General features: G+C 45.9%; 1 protein-coding gene across 2 annotated transcripts in view; it reads left to right on the plus strand.

Moving 5' to 3' along the window:
• LOC144144525 (solute carrier family 2, facilitated glucose transporter member 1-like) overlaps positions 1-17175 on the plus strand; it is a 40106-nt gene that overhangs the window by 1773 nt on the left and 21158 nt on the right. Inside the window, exons 1-2 of one of the 2 annotated variants that reach the window (XM_077676012.1) lie at positions 7205-7223; positions 11327-11425. Coding sequence is in view for 1 of the 2 variants with exons in the window: in XM_077676011.1 (XP_077532137.1) it covers positions 11327-11425 (99 nt within the window). In the remaining variant the exon portion in view is untranslated. Of the gene's footprint in view, positions 1-7204; positions 7224-11326; positions 11426-17175 lie in introns of those variants that run through there. The other variant, XM_077676011.1, reaches the window with a different exon arrangement.

A 17175-nucleotide genomic window follows, 5' to 3' on the forward strand; every position in this document is an offset into this window, starting at 1 on the left:
ACTGTTGCTACATTTCCGGTGAGGGATTGGAAAAAAACAGAGTTTGGAACCTCTACTTGGTCTCTGGAGAGCGGAGAATGTGTGCCGTACGGCCTTCATGTCGGCGTTGCAGTGCAGCATAGCGGCACAGGCTGGTCATTCGTGCTTTAAACACTTGAACAGGGCGTTCAAGTGCTTTCTGCAAATCAAATATAAACGGATAGCCGTGTCAACAAGGAAAGAGAGGCCTCTGCAGCGGCCCAAAGATACCAGCTGCGAGTGTCTCCACACCTCTCCGGCTGGAGCGTGTTCTTCCCTCAACTGCATTAGAGCAACTGTGTTGCCAGGAGAGCGCATACGCACAAAACGCCCGTCCTGACATGAGCAGCCCGTCGTTATCCGAGCGGGGTTCAGGCTAAATGTTTCCGATGTTCTTAGAAAACTGCGTCTACTGCAACGTCAAAGAACTCCACAAATGAGCTTCGGTGTCAGCAACTAACGTCTTTCTTCGCGTGCTTAATAAGATAGGTTAACGGAAAGTGAAGGTGCTGCTGTTATCGTGGCGGGAACACGTTTGCCAGTTTCCGGTACACCCAGGATGCCGTTCGACCTCATGTTAGCCATTTCTGCTCGCTGCTGCCACCGGCACTTTGGATTAAGAAATTAAAAGAAAAAAAAAAAGGCCGCCATTCACAATTCCGCCCGGAGAAAGTGGATGTCCAGCGAAGTTGCTGTGAACCAATACAAATGATGATGGGGGAGGGTATGAAATGTTTCTCGTCGTGCCGGCGGGCTTGTCGCTAGCGCTCGGCTTCTCTGGCGTCCAATTCTGGGTCCTGCCTAGCCTTGCGCATGCGCTCGGCGTCTTGGGCAAGAACTGCTCTTTTAGTGACCCTAGTCCTGCCTAGCCTTCAAACACAATATGCAAACATAATATTTACCAGGAACACATGGGGGGGGGTCTTTTGTTCACATGCGTCTCATCATCCCTAATGCGCTTTAGATGCTTTTTTGTGGTTGTGCCTGGGTTTTTGTTCATGACACAAAATTTTCCGACCAACTGGAGGCTAACAGCTTCGCTGTAAAAGAGGAGGCTTCCGATCTAGAGCCGAACCGTCCATCTCTGCCATGACACAATCGTGGCCCTTCAATGCGAGTTCGGCATTATTTATTTATTTATTTATTTATTTATTTATTTATTTATTTATTTATTTATTTATTTATTTATTTATTTATCTATCTAGCTATATTTATTTATTTATTTATTTATTTATTTATTTATTTAAAATACCTTACAGGCCCGGGGGCATTGAGTAAGGGGGGTTACATGAAAATCATAAAAAGAGCTAGCAGCCATCACTCTGCCGAAAAGATATGTAAATAACTGATAACTTCGATTCACACAGGGCAAAATCAGAGAAAGAACAAAGAAAGGCATATGTATATGGCAAGGAACTAACGCAAAAAGTACTAAACTGTTCAGAACACACAAGCCACATCAACATGAAGAGATACAGTTCTCGCAGTAACATTTGACGACAGAAAATGCAAAAGAGAATTACCATATTTAGCACAAACAGCGTACACGTGACACACACGCAAAAAAAAAAAAATGAATGCAAGGCAAAAAATAGAGTAGATTGAAAACATCTCAACCATTTCAAACCCCTTGCCTAGTGAAAAAAAGAAGATGACGCCTAATTATATGTGCTACTTTGCAAGTGCTCGTGTAGATGACGAAATTTTTCCTGATTATTTTCTGCAGCAGTGCTATCGGGAAGGCTTATTCCACAAGCGAATGGCCATAGGAAGCGCAAAGAGGTTAAACGCATGTGTGGAGCCATACATACGGGAAAAACGTAATTGGTTATTTAATCTCCGGGGCGTGTTTGATGCAATTTGGATAGGCAATGTGGAAAGAGTGCAGTTATAAACATATTTGTGGAGCAATGATAAAAGAGCGATATATCGGCGAAGAACTAGAGGCTGGAGGGAATGATCAAGCTTTATTTGTGTTACGCTGGAATCGTGGCTGTAATCACGCGAGATGAAACGGGCAGCTCTATTTTGGACCGACTTGATCATGTCAGTTAGCTAGTTATGATTCGGGGACCAAATAGATGATGCGTTCTCGAGTTGTGGGCGAGCAAATGTCTGATAGGCCAATTTACGAATACTCGAAGGTGAATCGCTAAGATTACGGGGCAAATGCCTAATGTCTTTGATGCTTTGGCACATATGGCTGTAACATGGGACGACCATGAGAAGTTTTCGGTTAGGTGATCGCCTAAATATTTATATGACACGGTATGCAACAATTCTTTATGACTGACATTGTAGGAAAAACACGAGTTGTCGCGTGTGCGGCTAAAAGCAATTACCTGACATTTTGATACATTTAGAGACATTAACGAAGTGTTACACCAATGGCAAAGTAGGCTGAGATGGTTTTGGAGCGCTTGGAGGTCATCAGTACTATTAATTTATTTGTAAATAATGCAGTCGTCAGCAAAGATGCGAATACAAGAGGAAATAGGTAATCACCCTATCATCTCTCTATGCGGTGTCATGCACGTGCTAAACAAGTTAAAACGCAAGAAACATTTAGTGCTTGGCCGAGGGGGTCCTTCTAGCAAGTCGTGGTAGATGACGTCATCTACCCGAAAGGGAGTCAGCTGCCGAGCAGCCAGCTGGGGCATTTACCCGCCGAGCTTCCCAATTACACGTAATTTAGGTGCACGTGCTGACTACACACTGTTGACAATGGGTGGTTGGTTACTGACAATGGGTCCCGTGGATGGTTACTGAAACCATAATTAAGCTGCAAGGTTTACTCCACCTTTCTTCACACCATTATGTACAGCACGTACTTTTTTACACTCAAGAAGTCGCCTACGGGCGTCTTCACTAGAAACACCCGGAATTACTGATAGAAGTGGCTGGTGTACAATTGCGACGAACGAAATAAAAAAAGGGCACCTGGACAGGTACGTTGGGCAATGAAAAAAGCTATTCACGTCCCTGCACACATTCACTTGTTTTAGTCAATTCTTATGTAGGGATTAGTCATTTGCCGCCTTTGCACTATTGGTCACTTCAATTGGTCATTCAGAAGGCCTGTGGGAAGCACCACGGGGACCTACGGGGACTTCTGAGAGTGTAACCTGTTGGCTCGTGATAACTAGATGCGGCAGAGGCTGGATATTCGTGCGTTAAAAAAACACTCGGGTAGGGCATTAAAGTGTTTTCTGCAAATCAAATATTAATGGATGACACACATCAACAAAGAACCAGCTCGGTCCCTGCAGCAGCGCAAAGATTCAAGCTTTGAGTGTCTCGAAGCGTCCAGTGACTGTACTCGTGTTTCCTCTTTCCCGTCTCTGTGAAGCTTTCTTTCACTGATTCGTTTCTTCTAGTGACCTTTCTAGCCCTCGGGAATATATTTGCATTTTTCACTTTGTCTAGAACGCTGCCGTTTGCGTAAAAGCACCTAGCAGCCTGAGACACACCAAATCGTTGGGCGTTATGCACATCATACCCGAAAACGTCGATTGGGAAAAATTTTCGGTCAGCTTAATTTAACTCAATTTCATGCCATTACACACATCACGCCTTCGTGATAAGCGGTAGTTAATAGAGTTAGCGCTATAATTGTGGAATGTGTATGAGCTCAGGAGTAATTTATTTAGCTGTTTTATTCATATATACGTGAGAAAAGTAACTCTGACAGCGTCCTGATAAAGTGATGTGGAGAAATACAATCAACCGCAGAGATAAAATTAACTCCAACGAATTTGTTGCATGTGAATTTGCAAAGTATTTACGTTCGGCGAAGACAGTAGCTATAAACATAAATCTTAATTTCGTGATTTCTGTGTGAATGTGCTTATTCCGCTGCCCTGCAAAAAATTCATCAAAAATAAGAAAGCCCTGAAAGCTCTAGAATGAATTTTCTTTTAACACTGCAGCGCTAGAGGTTACAGTTTTTGACTGCCACTAAGAATATTTATTTTTTAACTTATTTTAATACACGCTGAGGACCCTAAATGGTCCAAGCAGGATAAACTTAGTGATATCAATCACACCTTAAACCTGTGTATAGTACCTTCAATCATTCACCGCGTCACGAGCCACGAAGTGTGGATATTTTACTAGCCATCCAAATCCACAATAAAGCGCTTTCCTAGTCTTCTACTCTTTGTTTGACGTTTTTTAGGAGACACATTTGGTTAATTTCGCATGGTCATGACACCCATCGCACTACCGATTTTTTTTGTCTCTGCTATTAGCTTCCTGTTTCTGCAAATAATTGGACGTCATATATTTTAACGAAACGCTTAGGCTTTTCGCCAGGAGTTTGTTAGATTCTTTATCTATCCATGGTGCCTATCTTGAAACATCTCCTCCGTCGAAAAGAAGTAAGACGAAATCTGGCACAGTAACGTATAGTAATCAAACACTTTATTAGGAAAAAAAAAATGTCGCAGAGAAATGGTTGGGGTCGTCATTTCACGAATCCATTGGATCTTGCCACCTCTCGAGCCTTTTAAACCTTTTAAAAACTCCGTGTCCCCCCCCCCCCCCCTAAGAAAAATAACGTGGGGAACAATATCCGCTCCACCAAGGCTAAGGGAGTTTTAAAGCCAATATAAAATAAATGAACGTGGCTGGAAGCCAAATTTTCTTTTTAAGAAACGCCAATTTCCAGGGTAGAAAAAAATACTACAGTGAAACCCCGCTGCTACGTCCCCCGGGCTTACGACGACCCGCTTCTTACGACGGATCACCGCGCTCCCGTACCTCTTTAGCGTGCCTCGGCGGTGCCTCCCTTTGTATTTTGTAAGTAGTGTACGTAACGTGAGCGGCGTTCCAGCAGGGCCTTGCAGTTAGATATTCTCGTGAACGGAAATACTCGAACTGGAATTTCATTCTAAAACAGCTACTTCTAACGAACATTTGTGGCGAACTTTTATATTTTAAGGACCTTCTGCATTTATTTTTTTTCCACTGCTCCCTATCCGGTTCTTCCTTTTTTTTTCAACGCTGTTAACCGGTTCTTTTTTTCCTACTGCACTTCACAATTAGGACTTCCCACCGAGCCTGGTCAATAAATTCCCTCTGAATCTCCAAGTGTGTATTCTGCAGCAGTATTATGCGTAGTTTTATGGAGCAAGGGCACCTAAGAGCGCCAAGTGACATAATCTTATTGCGCAAAGTTTAAGTGAACCCTTGTAGCATGTACTTAGCCGGCCAGAATTTCCCTGGTGTTGGCTTTGCTTCTTCGTATTTTGTGTGTAAATTTTTCTCCACATTGTACGATGTGTGTGCCTACCTTTGTTTTCCTGCTTTAGTAAGATGAGACATCTGGACTAGTTGGTGAAGGTTCATACTTGTAGAAATTCATTAGCTGGACGTCTATCATTGGCCAGAGTTCTATTAACCTCATTTCGTCAGAGGCTGCGTTCCTCGATGGCTTATAAAACTTTATTGCTCTGCCATGTATATTTCTTCTGCGACAGCGTGCTCTCCTTACGTTGGGCATACTTGATGTACTTGAGATCCCAATTAAAAACTATTTGAGGTCCCCATTGAAAACTCTAGTTGGGAGTAGCGCTACGTTCCGCAGTTTGTGCATTTTCTCTTTTTTGCGCGTTTTTCTAAGCATGATTCTATTTCCATGTTTACCTTAGAGTCTCTCTAGTCTGGTTGTGGTGAGGCCACGAGAAAGACCATCGATGGATCGACGCCGACATTTTCTATCGGTTACCTCTGAAACATGAGCAGATCAAAAGGAAGATTAGCATGACTGATGGAATTATGTGGGAGTGTAATAAGCTAGTTATCAGAGTAGAAAAAAAAGCATCTTGCCCATACTTTGGAACTAGATCCTTAACCCCCGGGAAAAGAAAAGAAAACAATTCAATCCATTTTTTCCTTTCGCTTTCGGCTTGCTTAATATCTCCTTGAAGGTCACAAGATAAGCCATTACCACGCTCACGGCACCTACATTCCCTCCACCGCGGTATAGGCCAGCCAATCCGGCGATCAGAACGAAAAAAGTGTATTTGGTCTAAATTATTGTGGCCTGAACAGTCGCCCGAAATTATGGCGGGTAATAATGAACGTGCTCGGCGGTATGAATTAAAACCGGTGTTTCTGGCAGAAATCTTCATCGGCACTGTACAGAGTGAAAAATGTTTCATGTTTTAAGCCGGTGTGATGGAATTTAAAACACAGATCGCCATTTACTGTTCTTGCCAGTGGTTTAGACGAAAAGAAACAAGAATAACCGGTTTAGAACAAGAGAAATTAACAAACGGTTGGTAAAATTCTGCTAAGCGTAGACGAAAACTTCGTGAGAGAGCTAGGTCATTGATTCGGGGGGGCTGTGGCGGGGGAACCAAAGTTCAAGCTCGGGCTTCGTAGTAAAGAGGGGAGTGGAGAAATGGAAGTTCACGCCGACGGGGCTGGGGAGGGAAGGGGGATTCCGGCAGACGACGCGGTCTTTACGGAAGTGCGCGTACAACGGATGACGGTGTTTGTTGGGGGGCTGGTGTAATGGACTCCTTCGGTTTAACTTTTGCGCCGCGTAAAGGAGGCGACAGGGTTGCGCGTACCCACGTGACGGCGCGGTAGGGACAACAACGTGGCTCGCGTCGACATTCCTTCTCCATGCTTCCCCAAAAGTGGTCAGATGCGTCGCGCGCTGCTGAAACCAGATGCGCTCGAAAATTCACCCACGGTGCACGTGTCACTCATTCGTCGTGCGTCGAGCACGCGAGTGCGCTGCACGTTGGCACGGCTCCCGAAGGGAACTTCCGCCCTTGTAGAGGCGCAGAAGCCCCTTATCTCGCGAAAACAACTGCGAACGCAAGAGCCGATTAGGTTCGCGCAACCATCCACGAGACGCGAGGACGACGCCAAGAGCGGCTTTGGTTTCCGAGGTGTGTGAGCACCGCTTGAGAAGTAAACAATAACAGCGTGCTATGACGGAATGGGCCCAGCGTTGAGGAGCAGCTATCTAATGAGCGCGAAAGGTCAACCAACGAGTCCCCAACTGGTATCAACGTCAATTCTATATTGAAAAATGCGACATTAATTTGTAGCTTGGCAGTATCACTGCAGGTGTCCTCGAAACCCTCAGGAGAGATTTCCGATGGTGCATTTCTACTACGCATGCCACCCGTGCGGATTGAGCGAAGACTACGGCTTAGCTATTCAAGATAGGCCCTGTGAAGTCTCCTGTAAGTGCTTGTCATATTTGCTTGTATGCGAGACTTGCAACACTGGGTTATCTGGGGCCCAGAGAGTGCAGCAGAGTGGAAGTCTTTTTTTTTGATGATGCAGAAGAAACCATGCCCCCACACGTCGTCGTTATACAGGTACATCGCGAGCAGCGGAGAGAGATGTCGCGCCTCGTTGTCGACTTTCTATGCCACCCTGAATTTGAAGATACTCAGCGAAGTGGCCCAATTTTTTAAGGCTACATCTGTCGTCCGAACGAGGCAATTGCCGGCATATTTTTAAAGGCTGTAAACGTCTGAACATAACATACCGTTAAGTGTAGTCAGTATTTTACAAGAAAGATTAGGAACAATGCTGGCAGCTTGGTGACCTGCCAGAATCACCAATTCCGGTTGAGTCCGGTTCACCGAAGTGCCACTTTCCGTCCCAATGGCCACGCTTCTTATTTACGAGGCTAACTAATAGTTTAAAAATATGCATCCCTTTGCGACACGCATTAGGATGTAGCCGTCAGAAAAAAATTTTAAACTGCCTGTGTATGTTTCGGATGACCAAAATTTCCCTTAAAAATCATAAACAGCACGATCTCATAAGTAGTTTATAAATTATGTCGTGTCCTAATCGTAAATACCCTATCGTAAACGTGACCACCGTTTCCTAACAATTGCTACAATAGAAAAAATATATACATTATTGCTATCGGTAGTCTTTATATATTAATGTAATAGATTCAGTTTTGCTTTATTAAACGTTTTAACTAAACATTAAACGTAAAACCAAAAATACCTACTTGACGCGCCGGGCACTTGGCGTGTCAAGTAGGTGTTCTTGAACCCCACGTGAACCGCTCAGCCAGCATTCGTATTTCCCGCCGTAAAGCAGGAATTGCAAATTCTGGCAGAGCAGGGAAATACGAATGCTGGCTTTCAAGTGAGGATGACGACGATTGTAATCCACAAAAAAATGCTCTTAAAAGTCGCGTGTACAATTGTATACGCCGTGTCGCAAAGGGGTATACATGATTCTATACCATTAGCTTTTTACGCTGCATATGTTCTGCTTAGGTGTGCGGTCTTGTAAACATGCCACATTTGGTTTAGTTCGAGTAGTTCTTATGAAAAAAAAAAATTCTCAGGAACATGAGACTGCTGACAGGCTTTGAAGGCGAAAACTTGTAGATTATCAAAGACTTCTCCAGTGCTGCATCGTGTTTGCGCCTCCTTCTTCGCCTCCGTGTCCTCGTCATTTGAGCCGAATCACTCCTATACGGGCAGGGTGCGGCCGCAGTTTACGCGACAGCTTCCCCACAGTCAGAGCTCTCCTCCGCGTGCGCCCCTTCTACTCACGTGCCGTCAGGTTCATCGTTCGCAGTGCACGCTTCATTTCATTTCATTTATCCATACTGCAGGCCAAGATATGCTGACCCATGCAGGGAGGGAAATACAGAGCAAGAACAGAATACAAACAACGCATGAACATGATGCTACCTATAACACGTTATAAAAACTTCCAAACACTTAACCTGGACATAAGAACAGCACAAATGAAGTCACAGTGGGGCAAAACGCCTTGCCCCAACAACAACACAGCGCTTATATAACAAAACAGCAGGTAATTTTCTCATGAAGTACAAGTGGTCACAATCACTGGTTTAGATTATTCTAATTCATGAGGCAAGTAGTTTTCCAATTCTTGTGAGAAGGTTCTTGATTGTGAAACCTTAAGAGGGAGGGGATTCCATTCGTTAATGGTACGCACAAAAAACAAAAAACTATTCATGTGAGAATTTGTGTTAGAAAATATTGGCGTAATAGAGAGCTTATGTCTTGTTATTCGTGCTTCAAGAAAAGTTACGTAACGAGGTAAGTCCGATTTTCCCATTTCTGAAGCTATGTAAATACTAATGTCGTTCCGGTCTGTTGTTCCGCTTGTTCTGATTGTTGTTCCGGTGTGCCAGGATTCCGGCTTGCCGCTGTGCTTAGCGCACCTGCCTCCTGCTCCTACGATACGGGTTAAAATCCTACCCGAGGCCAAATGTGTTTTTGTTTATTTTCTCCTTAAAGCGCCCGCCATTTCGGTACAAAACGTGTTGACGACGACAACTGCGGGCACTTTTCCCGCTTGATGGGGAATGCAACCCTTGCGCCTTAACAATGCAGACCATGTCCGTCCTAGCCGAAATAGTGCCAGCCTACGCGTCGAAACAACGCAAGATTTCGCGCCCAAGAAAAGGATCACTCCGCAGCCACTGCGCCAAAGTGGGAGGCATGACAGGGCGTCGCGAGCTCCTCGCTGAACGCCGATCGAGATACTCTCGGGGTGCTCCTTCGAATCGCGTGGAGCGCCCGGCGTCGGCGCTCGACCGAGGAGGCCATAAACAAGCCGGGCCTGCTCTCGCGCTTGGCCGCATCGGCGGCTCAGCGCCGCTCTCCAAGGGCCTCCCCGGCCCTGCTTGTATTTTTAGGCCGCTTTGTGGCGGTGGATGTCCACCGCCTCCACCGCCGTCGATCCCTGCTTTACTGCCGCCGATCAAGCGCGACCTCGCTATCACTATCCGAGTTGACTCCCTGCTTTCCGAACATCCAACCAGTCGTATCACTACTCACGTATACGATAAGTGGGCTGCACAGCCACACGGAAACCGTCGACGCAGAGAAATTATCGAAAAAACGCGAAAATAAAAGCAGCGCCAGCAACGCTTCGACATTTTTCTTGCGCAAAAGGCGGGAAAAACAGTGGTTGCTAAATATTCCTCTCTCCCACAAAATTACCAGTGTTCTCGTAGACAAGTCCCAATGGAGGGGGGGAATGATGGCGCATGACTATAATTACTCTCAGATGAGAATAGTTCGGTTTCTTCCGTCCCGGGTTGCTGTACTTCTGACATTAACTGTGCTGAGGAGGAGCAAAAGCACACTGGGTAGGTTTTGAAGGTAGGCCCATTCAAGGTAAGTACATCGAACACCAATTTCTTGCTCTTTGCGAACCTGCCTCGCTGGAAGTTGCTGCTGTAACATAATGGCACTACAAGAGGAAGAGCATATATAGTCGCGGCGATCCCTCTCCACCAACTTCCTTCTAACGTATTACCAACATAAGCACCGTCGTCGTCATGATGATGATGATGATGATCACCATCCTTAGCCTCTCGCGCGACTGTTGGTGTCAACAGAAAACTCCCGCGAACAAATAAAAGAAGTTACTGGCACCACCAGGAATAGAAACTGGAATGAATAGAGAAACGGAGCGAGTGCCCGTTGCCTTACCAACTGAGCTACGAGCCCACGCAGTGATGGGGGAGACAAACGGTGCACTCAGCGAATACATCTGCGGGTTTACCCCTTGCTATCTCCCTGAATGCCACGCGATAGCGTCGCGTGACCTCTCACGCCGCAATACACTCTGCCCACGGCACGTGTAGCGGTCGTGTGCGTGCCTTGCGCATGCGCTAGGAGTTTAAAAATTAAAGGATGCTCACACCAACGCATCGCATCGCACTTCTCCACCGTCCCTGCCGTCGATCTCGTCGCCTCGGCGGCAGCAGAGACGGAGAAGGGAGACCGTCTAACACCGGATATCAGCTTTTTTTTTTTTTGCTTTTCTAAAAAAAAAAAAAAAAAGAGTTTGCACTCATGTGCTCCGCCAATACAACTCAACCAACCGCCGTTCATGAATCATGCATCGATTTAAAATTAGCACAGAATATCTCTTTGAAGTAATAAAGGATGTGGTTAAGTGAATTTCACTGTCTCTGGTTTCACTCTTTGTAGAGCCACGCGTGTGAATTCAAGCGACGTCGCATGGGTAATCGTTGTGGGTGTCGTTTACAGCTTCGCTTTCCAACCACCTTCACAGGGTGGACTGACGCGCATTTTTTGACAATTATCTCGGTTTTCTGCTCAAAAATGAGCTTTCTAAAACCAATGCTCCTAAATTTGTTCAAATGAGTGCCCCAGTTTAGTTTACAAGCTAAAATTCTGTAACGGATCTATGAAACTGCTTTCGCTGGCTGGGTTGCAGTTTATAAATATTTTTGAAGCCAGACACATAACACTGTCCTCGGTCAGCTTAACGGAGTTTCTGCCTTGTGGTTGCAATGCAGGGCCTAACGCCGACCCTGGTCCTAGCCGTGCTGTCCTCAGCCGTAGGGTCCGCTTTCCAGCATGGCTACCACCTCGGGGTCGTCAACTCGCCGCAGCAGGTGAGCACCCATGGCCAAGCCAGGCCAGCTTCCATTTTCAATTTGAAAACGTCAAAAGCGTGGGCTGAAAAATGTACCAGCTTTACGGGGAATTTCTCTTTCAGCCATCGATCAGAAGAACACTCATGCATTAATTGCGTGACACCTGTAAATGCTATTTTAAGCCGGCTTTCGTGAGTATGAATAATGTATACAGCCTTTCTTCCCAGCTATAATCATACATACCGCAAAGACGAGTGTAAATGTCAGTCAATTGAAGGCTGGTATAGTTACTTCATGGGAAGAGAATATGCACCAATGTGGACTGATGTGTTCACACCTATAAAGGAGAAGCTCCCGACCGACCGACGGACCGACTGGTTTATCAACGCCCAGACAAAACTGTTACACCTAGAAACTTGCAGTTTCGGGAGTATATTCGCGTCATAAGGTAGGGGCTCACTAAGGCGGGATTTTTCGAATATATATTCCTAAGCAAGGTAAAAGGGGACATAATGGGAACTGAAAGTGCAAATTAGGCACGGACAAAGAAAGAGGACAACAGGACGTAGCGCTCGTCCTGTTGTCCCCTTTCTTTGTCCGTGTCTAATTTGCGCTTTCAGTTCCAATTATGCATCACCAACAGGCCCAAACCATGCCCCTTTTAAAAAGGGGACATTTTGTTTTGGTAAATTCGTCATTATCTCGGTCACCCGTTCACATAGCCAAGGGCTGGTTTGCTGTTATGTGTAGCCCTTACGAATATCTAAGAAGTAGTCATACGGTTTTCTCCTAACCAACACTATTGGGCCGTTTCTGCATTTCAGAACAAAATGAATGTTCTGAAAGATTCTCCAACGAATGTTCCGCTGATTGATTTATCCAATTCATTTTCCCTAATAAATGTTAGTAATACAAATACACATCACAAATTTCAAGGATTTCGGCTTGCGACGTCGGTGAAAGGGCGAAAAGAATTTTTTTTAATGACACGCCTGACGAGCTGAAAAGGCCCAACAGGTGATATCAGCGCTCAGCCAAACTGCTGATCCAAACGGCTTTCAATTTTATGAGCGCATTCTTATTATAGTGTAGGAGCTGAAGATTGCTTAAATTTTTAAAAATTACGCCCGAGAGAGAGGGAAAAGTGCCAAAATAATTTTTCAGATACAGTCGAACACGGATATATCGAACTCCAAGGGGGTCGTGAAATAGTTCGATATATGAAAAATTCGATATAAAAAAATATGGGCTCGGAGACCTCACCTATGGCGGACGATCACTTACCGATCGTCGCATTCAAGAATGACAACTAATTCCGCACTCACGATGCAACAGGACACTTTACTTCCGTGAAAAAAAATCGCTGATCTTGGCCTGCTTCTTCGTCATGGAACTGAAATTAAAGACGCTGGTCTCGATCTTCTCGAGGCTGCACAACTATAAAATTCTAGCAGTACGCTGCGCCTTCGCACACCATGCACAACACGTACGCAAAAGAACAGCGCGCACGTACCACAAGAACTTTGAAGGTAACAATTCCAAGGCTCTCTGAACGGACTCCAACAAAGCGCTCGCGATTGTCATCTCCGAGAGAAACAGTGATCTCCGAAAGGTGCGGGACAACTCGCCAAACAGCAGCAAAATGCAAAAGAACGAGGAGGCCGCCAGCGCCTTCGTTCCCTCTTCCCTTTCCCGAGACGACATCGGGGGAAGAGCGACCCAGAGAGAGAGAAAAAAAAACTCTTTCTCGGCAAGCCGGGGAACGTACGCAGCCGCAAAAAAAAAAAAAAAAAAGGACGTGCGCAGTGGGGGCATCCCTACCTCGCACTGTCACATTTTCCGAGCGTTCGGGCTTGTGTGCCTTGAGAGATTTAGCATACCGGGCTCCGTCCGCTAACGCTACGGTGGCCGGTAGCGGGGCCCGACTGGGCAAGCGCAAATTCGTTCCGGTAGGGGGGATTAGTTCCGCGAGCCAGTCTTCGCCATGCCCGCGCATTCCTCTACATCCTCCTCAACCTCAATCGGGGGTGCAGCGACCGCCGAAGAGCACCTTCCAGCACGCGCAGCGTTCGATATACCCAATGTCGGGAAAAATACGGTTCGATATAAACGTACGAATTCCTATACTTTTACACACGATTTTCAAGGGGATAATTTATGAGTTCGATATAGACAATAATTCGATATACCCGTGTTCGATATATCCGTGTTCGACTGTATTTTTTTTTGTCGCAGGTCATTTCAGATGTTCTGAACTGGTTTTTATTGATATAAATAACTTATGCAGGTATCTAAACGCTGTTATAGACTTTTTCATAACGTCCACCTAATAGCGACAATGAGGATTTCGAGAAAACTGTGTTTTTACACATTCTTCAATTACTACACAGCGCATTGATATATCCAATCCGTTTTTGCTTGCAAATGCTGTCCATACAGTTGCCGAAAAACCAATTTCCTGATTTCGTCATAACACGCCTATAAGGAGGCCAGCGGGATTTTTTAACTTAACAACCCTCTGGACGGGGAATTCAGTTCAATTTTCCCGCGTTCGCACAGCGCTCGCCATCTGTTGGGACTTTCTGCAACCACGTGTCTCCAGTAGGAGCCCATGTTATCATAAAACTGTGAGTGATGAGTATTGTTCATACCTATTGAGATAACACTTCCCATAGGTAAGTAGTCATTATTCACACTAAAAACAGCGCAGGGACGAGGACGGAAGAAGTGACAAACTAGAGCGCTGAACGCCAGATCAGCGCTCTAGTTTGTCACTTCTTCCGTCCTCGTCCCTGCGCTGTTTTTAGTGTGAATAATGTATACCCAACTAGCCCAACGTCAAGCCTTAGTAAGGTAAGTAGTCATTTGGGAACACCATCTTGTTATGATTTGCTTCGGGAGAGTTCCAACAAAACACGACTTCCAGCTGTTTCCCATTATCACACGCCTCCGGTAAAAGCCCATTTACTGACAGCAGGTGAGAGGTCACAATTGTGTACAACTTCCCGGTGAACTACCTATTTATGACAAGTAAGAAATAAACGAAGACGTGTTATACCCATTAGTGTCAAAGTGGCCCACTCGGGCATCGACGGGTACTACCGCTAGTCAGTAGATAAACTTGTCAGTCACACCCTCTAGGACTGAATTGCTCGGAAGGGTCAAAAGGAGTACTGTAGCAATAGCCTAATGTACCTTTTATCCGAGACAGCTACCCTGTTCCAACTGTGGCAGCATAACGCGTAAGTGTGCAGTAGTTATCTGCACTTGTATTTCTTATCTCCCCCTACTTCCTCTTTAGGCTTCATCCCATACCTTAATCTTACCCCAAATTTTTTTAACGCGAAAGCATTAGCTAACTATGCTGGTCAACAACCGCCGTGCATGGCACTCAAAATGGCGGACGGATGGCCTACAAAGTGGCCTACACATGGCACACAAGATGGCCGACAGGTCGAAGGACAAAACACAGGTGTATGAATGCTCACAAGGATGCCACATTTCTCAGTGAAGCTCCATTTTAACCAATTGAGTTTAAAAAATGGGATAAATTTTGGGCTGGTTGCGATTTGAACCAGTGCTCCCCTGTTTGCTAGACGGCCACAGAACTCCTGAATTACCACGGTTTTTTAAAAGAGAATCGGATTTGTATACGTGAATTAATATCTAGGATAAAGCCGAGTACAGTGGAACGACACATGACTATACATTTGGTTACATACTCCTACATATGGACAAGTTAAGGCGATTATGCCACTTACTTTGACCACTTGCAGCCAAAGGGAGGCAAAGTGGCTGGTAAAAAACCTGAGTGTTGAAATTTAAGAGTGGCAAAACAGTCCTAAACACGAAAAAAAAACACGATTGGATGCTTGAAAATCATTACAGACTGGCGTGTAGTCTTGGTTAAGAAGAAGCACGCTAAGACAATATCGAGAACAGTCTTACGTAAGAAACAGGAAACGCTGAGACGGTTCGGTCCCATTACAAGCTGACCCGAGTAAAGGGGAACAACATGGTAAAAAAACTAGGATAGTATTACACACCCTTGTAGCAATTAAGGGTCCAAACATCAAAGAGACTCCAAGTAAACTTCCCGGTTTGGTGGGGGTGGAACGATCGGGATCCAAACATAAAATGATATCCATCTGCGTCGTGAAGTCCATAGGCGGCGTTGCTGTGGAGGCTTCACCTGCCAGCTGCCTTCCTTCCTTACCTTACTAAGGTCGCCTTAGAACTCGCAAGGAGGCCTTAGTTCAATTTTGGAACGTTCCCTACTGAGGCTTCCTTACGAAACGCTCCCTTGATGTCTCCTTACTGCAAGGTCGCTCGTGGGCTACCTTGATGCGACCTTACCCCGCTCTTTCAACTGGACGCACACTTCTCCGCAGCACTCGCCGCAGAACGCTGGGAGCTCCGTCCGGCGGTGCTGCGGGAGGAACGCGACGGCTATGGCGTCCGAGTTTATTGCTTCGTACGACAGCTGGGCGGACTTTGCACTGTTTTGCCTGCGGGTGGACGACTTCATGTGCGGCGACGTGTACAGATATCCGTCGCTCACGATGAGGCAGCCGCGAGACCGCCTCAACCCGATGGTGCTGTACAGCGACGACGATTTTTCATTCCGCTACCGCTAGCATCGGGGCGGATATTTGATCGCCGCTATCTGTGCAACTGCGAATGACAATACCTAACACAACTTTTCACCACAGTATCATCCCCTTTCTCGCATGTGAAAGTTTATTTCAGCTATAATTTCCGCTTGAGCGATCGGTGATCGAGACATCTGCCGTAGCATGTTTCGATGCTTCCGCGCAGATACCGCCATCTTTCGGCAGCTCGGCGCACCGCGCGCCGCGATGACCGGTCGGACCAGCGAACCTGCGCGGGCGGTCAGCGTAGTGACATCGAGGCAGATTTAAATAAGCGCTGATAACGATCCCTTGCACAATTTTTCATCGCACTAACACCTACTATATGGCACTTGGAACTTGTTTTGACGGTTGACGGTGGTCGGCGACCTCGTCAACGTTTCGCAGCCCACGGTCAGCAATGGGCTCAGAGGAAGTTACGCAGGCGGTGTGCTTGCGCCTGTTCCCAAAGTACGTTGGCTACCAAACGCAACAAAGAGGAAACGCTTATGACGCGGAGTTGTTTTACATCACGCGGGCACATGTTGGGCATGCGGTTGTATTCGTCGCAAAGTCGCTTCCACACTTTAAGTTTCGCTTGCAGCAACATCGCGTTGCTCTTGTTGCACTCTACAAAGTTTTTGTATTTTCGTACCAGTTCTTGGAGAAGTTCTTTTTTTTTTCTTCTGTGTAATCCACTTTCCCGGGCATGGTTACACTGGCGCTACGCTCGGACAAAACGTTGGCTCGCACGTTTCGACGCTAAATGCGATGTTGACAAAAATCAACGTGAGACTGTTGCCAGACTAGATTTGGCTTACAAGCGACTGTAGTAACCGACCGGTACAACTTGTTCCAAGAACTGCGCAATAAGCAAACATTAAATATATATGCCCGTATAAATGTAAAACACGACAAACTGCATGCCTGTCACGGCTAATGAAGGCACATTTTAAGAACAAATTGCGCTTACCCTCGCACCCATGTGCACGAATGGCTTCCTTGACGGGAGTAAGGGCGCCCTTTTGTAAGGAAGGTTGAGGGAGGCTTTAAAAATGAGGATCGGAGCTGCAAGGTCGCCTCACTTTAAGGGAGCATGAAGGGCTCCTTCAGTAAGGTGAGGAAATGGGGTAAGGT

The sequence above is a fragment of the Haemaphysalis longicornis genome, unplaced genomic scaffold (genome assembly GCF_048455015.1).
Source record: "Haemaphysalis longicornis isolate Haplotype H1 unplaced genomic scaffold, Haemaphysalis longicornis Haplotype H1 scaffold_7, whole genome shotgun sequence".
NCBI lineage: Eukaryota > Metazoa > Arthropoda > Arachnida > Ixodida > Ixodidae > Haemaphysalis > Haemaphysalis longicornis.